The 7273-nt window shown below is 39.3% G+C and overlaps 2 protein-coding genes across 2 annotated transcripts; one reads left to right on the top strand and one right to left on the bottom strand.

The window, feature by feature from the left end:
• The first annotated feature begins 1017 nt into the window (after positions 1 to 1017).
• LOC101294711 (endochitinase CH5B-like) lies at positions 1018 to 2717 on the top strand. The gene is made up of 3 exons (XM_004289994.1): positions 1018 to 1533; positions 1788 to 1938; positions 2029 to 2717. Exons 1-3 carry the CDS (start codon positions 1062 to 1064, stop codon positions 2447 to 2449), a joined length of 1044 nt encoding a protein of 347 aa, XP_004290042.1. The 5' UTR covers positions 1018 to 1061; the 3' UTR covers positions 2450 to 2717.
• A 102-nt stretch (positions 2718 to 2819) lies between these two features.
• On the bottom strand, positions 2820 to 4932 carry LOC101294413 (protein FEZ-like). The gene is made up of 3 exons (XM_004289993.1): positions 4592 to 4932; positions 4189 to 4457; positions 2820 to 3824 (listed from the first exon to the last, which is right to left on the bottom strand). Exons 1-3 carry the CDS (start codon positions 4758 to 4760, stop codon positions 3333 to 3335), a joined length of 930 nt encoding a protein of 309 aa, XP_004290041.1. The 5' UTR covers positions 4761 to 4932; the 3' UTR covers positions 2820 to 3332.
• Between the last annotated feature and the right edge of the window lie 2341 nt (positions 4933 to 7273).

Here is a 7273-nt window from a genome sequence, read left to right as displayed (position 1 = left end):
ATATATATATACATCAAACGTACTCAAAATCTATCAATTCAATCACACTCAAAATCGATCAACTCAAATAAAACTCAAAATCAACATATATACACATGTACGTACCTATATATAGCTCCACTTCTTAATTATGGACAGATTTCAACAACACCCAAACTTTTTCTCCCGTTTTTTTTTCTTCAGATGAGCTGCTGTCTAGATCTGCGAATATAAAGAACTTTAGCCGACGAAATTTATTTTCGTCGGCTATAGTCAACTTTAGCCAACGAAATTTTAATTTCGTCGGCTAAAGAATTTATTTTCGTCGGCCAAAGTATAGCCGACGAAAATATAATTTAGCCGACGAAAAATTGATTCGTCGGCCTGGTTTTTTTTTTTTCATCGGTTAAAGTCTTTCTTCTGGTAGAGTCATTCAATTACAAAATAGTCACGTATCCGCAAGAATGAACGATTGAATAGTTGCAAACCAAAAGTATATGCCAAATCATATCTGAAACACAGATATCTATCATCTTTATATGTTCCTGTCGGTTTTAATCTCTTACAGTCTTAATGATGTTAGTCGTCTCTTTATATATACTTTGAACCATAGAGAATCCTATAGGACAAGAGTACGTAATGCATATTTCTTTCTATTATTAATCTCAAGGATAGATCCTATCATTACTTTGTAAGTGGATGATGGCCAAACATTAGAACCAACTTTGACACGATTCCTGATGAGCTGAAAACTGGCCATCTTGATATAAGAGATCGATATATCAAGATGTTCTAATCAAACTTTGCATCAATGAGAAACATACATATAATTCATTGCAAAACATACAAATACAAGGTCATTTTCAAACCTTAATGGTGTCCACGACAAGGATATGTAGTACTATAATCGATCATATGTCCATCTTTGATTAGCAGCCACTTCAACTAAAGCATATATACTCAAGTATATCTAATATCTTTTGGATTTTACACTTGCTGTTGCATGTTAGGCTGTGCAAAAGTCATCTCGATCATAGTTTTCACTGGTTCATATATATCATGCGCCCTATATATATTCGGCCATGCTTGGCTTTCAAACTTCAAACCAAATCACAAACAAAATCAATACCATGATGTTGAACTTGGCCTTGTCAATCACTTCTTTTCTATTGCTCTTTAATATCCGAGGAGGCTCAGCAGAGCAATGTGGAAACCAAGCAGGGGGTGCTTTATGCCCGGGAGGGCAATGCTGCAGCAAGTTCGGCTGGTGTGGCACTACGCCTGATTACTGCAGCACCGATTGCCAAAGCCAATGCGGCGGCGGTGGTGGTGGAGGAGGCGGTGGTGACATTAAGGATCTAGTTTCAAAGGACAGCTTTGATAAGATACTCAAGCATAGGGACGACGGTGGTTGCCCTGCCAAAGGGTTTTATACTTATGATGCTTTCATTGCTGCTGCCAAAGCCTTCCCCGCCTTTGCTACAACTGGTGATACTGCCACCCGTAAGAGGGAGATTGCTGCTTTCTTAGCTCAAACTTCTCATGAAACTACTGGTAACTAGCTAGTAATTATTATTGCTTGCTTACGTTTTGCATATGTTAATTACTTGTGCATGTCAATGTGATATAAACGTATTGATCACCTAATTAATAAATAAAAAAACATGATACTTGAATTTCGACATATTAGCGAGTGCAATCGCAAATCTTGGTCATATGGATAACTTGCAAAGTTGGGATCACAGATTTTCTCTCTGGCGGCTTTTAATTTTGATTTCCATAGTTTAAGTTGTTTGCGTGGTTTTTAGGGGGATGGGCGACTGCACCAGATGGACCATACGCATGGGGCTATTGTTTTAACAAGGAGAAAAATCCAGGATCTTACTGTGCCTCGGATCCAAATTATCCATGTGCTGCTGGTAAGCAGTATTATGGCCGCGGTCCTATTCAACTTTCTTGGTAATTAACCAATTAATTTTTCAGAACTTGCTCTACGTACACCATTGATGTTCTTGTTTTTGCACCAAAACTAATGGGATGTGCATATAGGAATTACAACTATGGACAGTGTGGAAAAGCCATAGGAGCGAACTTGCTGAACAACCCGGACCTTGTTGCCACAGACCCTGTGATCTCCTTCAAGACAGCATTCTGGTTCTGGATGACCCCTCAATCACCCAAGCCGTCGTGCCATGATGTTATCACCGGGAAATGGAACCCTTCCGGAGCCGATAAGTCAGCCGGTAGGTCTTCCGGGTATGGTACGATCACAAACATCATCAACGGTGGACTTGAATGTGGTAAGGGCTCGGATGGGAGAGTGGCGGACCGCATAGGGTTTTTCAAGAGGTACTGTGATTTGCTTGGAGTTGGTTATGGTGACAACCTTGACTGCTATAATCAGAAGCCGTTTGGGTCTGGACTCGCTACTTATTATTCACCATCCTCATCAAAAGTGTCCTCGATATAGTACGAGTATGCTAGCTCAATTTCTACTCTGCGGGTGGTTGTGTTGTGTTGTGGTACGTACGTTGTTGTATGTCGATCACTGCACTTCTGACGTTGTTTCATGTAATGGAATAATATGGATAGTGGCTATATGAGAATAATTGTAAGTAGCTCACAGGATTATATATGTGAGTTTAATCCTTTTGTGAGCTACTCTCACTTGGGCACTTTATGAGCTAATGATCGATAAGCTTAATCCCTTAATTAAAAAGCTAATTTGATATTTCATGATCTTTGTTGGTACTAATATGTTTGATCAATTTCGTATTATAAACCCAAAGGATAAGCATGCTTGCATCAAACACAATGAAGTTTTTGATTATGGAAAAAAGCACCCCCGAAATATATATTAACTTGAGTACAAACTGTATTCTCATCTATGATTTCAGACCAATGTTACAATATAACCATGAGACCTCGATCACCGTCACATATTACAAAATGTACTTAAATTCATTGCGTTTCATTAAAAAATGTAGACTGATAGCATTACTCGATCTATCTCAAAAGAAGAAGAAACAGATGTATAGATAAGCCATTGAGCTAGGATACAAAATTCAAAGCAGCTCTTTATCTAGAACAGTAAACACTTCATGCAACCTGTGAAAAGTTATTAGTGAAAAAAAACTCTGCTAAGTCCTCATATACGTGTACATACGCCTAGCTTCAAATTGACATCAAATTCTTGCTTCTTGCTTAAATATCTATCTTAAATCTCCCCAACTCGGATAGTCAAGGTTGGATTCAGGGATCAAGTTAGAGACTCACTTACTGTCCTCAAGTTGCGACCAAAACTTATCTACATGACCAAACTTTTATTTTGTCCCAAGTGCCGGCCAAATTAATCAAAGTAATTCCAGGTTGAGAAGGCTGGCATAAGCAGGGGTCGACAGAAGCCAAGGACTATTCATGGGTGCCCAAAATTGGTCTTGGGTCCAGTCCATGCTCGTCTTGGGAACTATAAGCTCTGGCAGCTTGTTTTTTCTAAAAGGAGTCTGAAGAGATGTGGGAGACTCCTTCATCTCCACTGCTTGCTCATTCTCCTCCTTTAGCTGCTCTTCTGCTACTGCAACTGCTGCATCATCTGCTAGTTCTTTCTTGAGATTGGCGGGCATTATTGGAGTTTGCGGAGTTAGATCATGATGATGGTGTTGAAGATGTTGTGCTAATTCCTGTTCTTGGAAGCTGGAAAATGAGATGGTGGTGTCCATTGATGTAGGAGGGGATGATGAAATGTTAGGGGAATTCCCCATCTTCATGTCTTCCTCCATTGCTGCCCTTTGCTCTAGCACTTTCAAGGAAGTTGCCTTCCTATATATCTTGCACAGTACTATGTCCTGCATCAAGAATAAGATAAAACTCCATTAGCAAACTACCAAATTATTTAATTGAAAATTGACTTCTACACTAAGATTCGTCAAGGTCCACCAAACTGTTGATGAAGCAAACACAAGCCTCGTATGGATACGATATTCTAGGAGTTTGCATGGAAACTGCTCTAAAAATTTCATGTATATATCTAAGCAAATGCTAGGCGAACCATTTTTGAAGATTAATTCTATCTAACGTCTCAATCAGGTTATGGGGGCACAGCTGAAAAATCTTTTATTTACGTACAAAATTGAATTGCATTTTCGACGTTAATGGCTAGTACGTACGTAATACATACAACAAAGAAAATTGGGATGCATCAAAATCTACCTTGAGCAATTTGCAGTGGTCAGGCAAACGATACTCGTTCATGACCCAATCGGTCTTGGTTCCTCTTGGTGCTCTCCCTTTGTAGAACACGAGAGTCTTTCGCAACCCGATGATCCTCTTTGGATCAGATAAGCTCACGATTTTGCGGTCAGAACCAGTCGCTTTCCAAAACCCAGTTTCAGTGGTTCTGTTAGGCCTTCCTCCACTCCCATGCTTCCTGTCCCTCGGCACGAAAAAATACCACTCCCTTTCTCCAATCTTTGACAATCCTGTAACACCAACCAAACAACACCTACCCATTAATCACTACGTACACCATTACCATTCTATTAACCAAGTAATTAAATTCAGAGACTAATTAGTATAATTAGGGAAAATGCATGTGTGTGTAATTAAGTAGTACCAGGCAAGTCCCAAGGATCGTGACGGTAGATGTTAAGAAACTCGATTATATCGAAGCGCAATCGCTTCCCGAACACCACGCTTTTGAGGTAGAACTCGAGAAGCTCCTCCTCTGTGGGGTGGAATCGAAACCCGGGAAGTTCGAGTTCTGGTGTCATTTCAGATGCCATTGAAGGCTAGCTAGCTTTGCTTACTGGTCAGTATAGTAGTGAAGCTAGCTACCTAGTTAGCTGGTTTATGAGTCTGAAAGAAATGAAGCAAGGCATGCAACTATAGATGCGTTTGGTTTGATTTTGGTGTACTGAAGCATTACCTAATCTCGGAGAATATTTATAGGAAGCCCAGGATTCTGTATGTTGGTGATCGAAGACTCGAAGGGTTTAGATGGGGAAGGGAATGTTAGACTCAGTCTCCAATCACTAGTCAATAGAAAATTGGAGTTATATGCGGACCGGGCCCCACGCGGTTTTCAGTCTGGAAATCATGGTGACATGGACAGGGACAGTTTTGGCAATTTGTTTTGCTTGACTTCGAAATTCTTGGGGTTTTGGACTTTTACCTGGAAATAATGGACAGACAATATTCTGGTCTATTTTCCAAGTAAATTTCTTCCACAAAATCCCGTTAATTGTTTGGACGAGCGAGCTGGCTATGAGCTAATGAGCATCAATATTTCTTTGGGTCTCTGGTCAGCTAAGCTAGTCCATATTCAATGGTTGATGCTAATTTGTAGTATCAGTTTGAGCAAGTCTAAATATTTACTTGATTGATTTCAGTCTCCTCTTGTTACTTGGAAATGTTGGAAGAATCACTGCAACCTTCTGGTAATTTGCATGCCTTAACTTGTTAGGCTTCCTTGATTTTTCCTTTCACATGCAAAAAGATCAACGCATCCCAAAAATAAAATATTAGATAATCGGGATCGGAGGCGAATGTTTTGGATGCAAAATTTGGAAAATAAGACTTAATTTAGGAGTGAGGACATCCTAATTCATTCATAATTTCATATAGCTTTCATATATATTTCGTTCAAATGTATTACACTCAAGATACATACATCAAAACTTTAAAATGTATGTGTACCGCCCTCGATCATATATAATAACGTATATCTAACTCTATTTAATGTGATATATAATTACTTGGAGATAATTTTATTAAGTGGAAAATAATGGAACCTTCAGTTTGATCATAGGGTATCTTCTTGCTCAAATTCAATAATGCTTATATGGTAATTAAATCAATTTTATGTGCTCATCAGAGAAATGAAAAGGAAAATGTGGTTGGAGTTAATTGGGTTGACTTACAGGGTCCCATAGCATGCAGGACTTCAAAAATCTTAATAATCAGTAACAGCAAGTTTTTCTTTCTAGTGGCCAATTAATAATAGAGAAGATCGATAGTGCAATATTAATTATATACAAATTAATAGCACTTGTTATATATTTTCTTGAGAAAATCTTACATGTGACGGCCGTGTTAGTTAGACTGTGCGACCCACCAATCACAGCACGACACATGTTTTTTTTTTTTTTTTCATTCTCCTCACCTGCGTTCTTCCTTCCTCTTCCGGTGAAGGTTCTTCATTCTGATAGCAGGTCCCGCCACCGCCACCTCAAACCTGCAACCCCCGCCGCCTCCACCATAAGCCTCACCGCTCCAAGCTCTAGCCGCGCCTCCACCACGCCGTCGTCGGCTCGGTCGTAGATCCAAACATCCCAACGGGAAGCTTTGCCGGAGGTGGGAAGAAGAAGCTCGCCGGAAGATGAAGGAAGAACGCAGGTGAGGAGAATGGGAAAAAAAAAACATGTGTCGTGTTCTGATTGGTGGGTCGCATAGTCCAGCTGGTATGGCTGTCGCACGTAAGATTTTCTCATTTTCTTAATCATATATAGCTAGCTTGTGGGTTTCATTCTTAATCGATCATCTCAAGAAGTCGAGAGTCTAGACAGATAATTAAAGCAGGGCGGGGTGACCACTGACTGGGAATGCTGTCATGATTCAAAGCAACTACGCGTTGTTTTACTTTGAGCTAGGTATATTCCTTTTCAAATCATATATAATTACTTGTTCTAATATACTTGGAGGGGGGGACGATGGGAATTTTGACTTGGAAGTCTTCTCTAAAGACTTCAACAAGTCATTTTCTTAGGTAAACGATGAGCTTCACCAAGATGGATGTATGACCTTTTTTACTTCGATCTTCAACAATATTGTTTTTCCTTTCATTACCATTTATATATTGGCATGAAGCCGACAAAGCAAACATGCATGAAAAACCCAGTACGGGCTGGCTGTGTAGCTTTCATTGTTGGTTCCTGGAATTTTCTGTATGCTGGGAGCAGTACTTGATAGAATTAAATGTTGGTTTCATGGAGTTCGGGATGAAAATGCACAGAAGGATCTGGCTAGTTGGTAACTTTTAAATTAATTGCTCTAACTCCTTACCCCACGGGTAAGGCTAGGGTGTGTTAATGCATATGATGTATCAACTTTGTCCTTAAGTTGTAAAATGAGTCATCAAAGTTGTAATATGAGTAGTTAAAGTTGTAAAAAATAAAAATAAAAAAAAATTTAGTTACAACATTAGTCCTCATTTATTCTTAAAATGGTAATTGAGTCCTCAAAGTTGTAATATGAGTTCTGAAAGTTGTAACAACTTTTTTTAATCACTTAGAGGACT

Source organism: Fragaria vesca, linkage group LG2 (assembly GCF_000184155.1).
Source record: "Fragaria vesca subsp. vesca linkage group LG2, FraVesHawaii_1.0, whole genome shotgun sequence".
NCBI lineage: Eukaryota > Viridiplantae > Streptophyta > Magnoliopsida > Rosales > Rosaceae > Fragaria > Fragaria vesca.
This window is presented reverse-complemented; position numbering and strand designations above follow the sequence as displayed.

Excerpts from the sequence above, each read along its gene's own strand:
- LOC101294711 (XM_004289994.1), top strand. The coding sequence starts at position 1,062 with ATGCTTGGCTTTCAAACTTCAAACCAAATCACAAACAAAATCAATACC. Across the intron at positions 1,534-1,787 it reads AACTTCTCATGAAACTACTG|GGGGATGGGCGACTGCACCA; the intron begins GTAACTAGCTAG and ends CGTGGTTTTTAG. Across the intron at positions 1,939-2,028 it reads GGTCCTATTCAACTTTCTTG|GAATTACAACTATGGACAGT; the intron begins GTAATTAACCAA and ends ATGTGCATATAG.
- LOC101294413 (XM_004289993.1), bottom strand. The coding sequence starts at position 4,760 with ATGGCATCTGAAATGACACCAGAACTCGAACTTCCCGGGTTTCGATTC. Across the intron at positions 4,458-4,591 it reads CGATCCTTGGGACTTGCCTG|GATTGTCAAAGATTGGAGAA; the intron begins GTACTACTTAAT and ends TTGGTGTTACAG. Across the intron at positions 3,825-4,188 it reads ACCACTGCAAATTGCTCAAG|GACATAGTACTGTGCAAGAT; the intron begins GTAGATTTTGAT and ends TTCTTGATGCAG.